Source organism: Penaeus monodon, chromosome 22 (genome assembly GCF_015228065.2).
Source record: "Penaeus monodon isolate SGIC_2016 chromosome 22, NSTDA_Pmon_1, whole genome shotgun sequence".
NCBI classification, from domain to species: Eukaryota; Metazoa; Arthropoda; class Malacostraca; order Decapoda; family Penaeidae; genus Penaeus; species Penaeus monodon.
In genome coordinates this window covers 27,467,080-27,467,651 of record NC_051407.1, presented here as the reverse complement: position 1 = coordinate 27,467,651, position 572 = coordinate 27,467,080, and the positions used below count along the sequence as shown (strand labels likewise).

General features: G+C 76.6%; 1 protein-coding gene across 1 annotated transcript in view; it reads right to left on the bottom strand.

Moving 5' to 3' along the window:
• Positions 1–572, bottom strand: part of LOC119587062 (zinc finger protein 628-like) — a gene marked incomplete at its 3' end in the record, with an annotated part of 23,937 nt that overhangs the window by 7,814 nt on the left and 15,551 nt on the right. The window contains 1 exon segment of the mRNA XM_037935810.1: positions 15–572. Coding sequence (XP_037791738.1) covers positions 15–572 — 558 coding nt within the window.

The following is a 572-nucleotide window of genomic DNA, read 5'->3' as shown; positions in this document are numbered from 1 at the left end:
TCGATCAGTGTTACCTTCTTGGAAGACGCCGCGGCGTTGCCACCTGCGGCGCCGGGGCGCGAGCGCCCTCCGTCGGGCCTCCCTTCGCAGGGCGGTTCCTGCGGGCGCGTCGCCGCCGCGTCGCCGCCCTCGGCCTCGGGCGCCGGCAGGGCGTCCGGGGCGCCGCCGCCGTCCAGCGCCTTCGCCATCTGGCCGGGGCTGTCGGGCGACTCCTTCAGCTTGTCGCCCGCGTACATCTGCGCGGCGGGAATGGCGATGGGCGGCACGCGCACGCCCACCTTGGAGTCGGGGGCGCCGCCGATGAGCGCGAGGCCCGGGCTGTAGCTGGCCACGTGCAGGCTGGCGTGGCCCGGGTGGTACAGGAGCGGCTGCGACGCGGGGAAGGGGCCGAGCGCCTTGTCCCCCGCGGCCGGCGGGCACACGGCGGGCGACATGGGCACGCCGCCGGAGCCCGCCAGGGAAAACTCGCTGACGTAGCTGCCGGCGTGGAGGCGCGTCGCGTCGGCGGCCGGGAGGGCGGGTTTGCTGAGGCTGACGAGCGGGAAGCTGTTCCTGCGCGCCTCCGCGGGTGC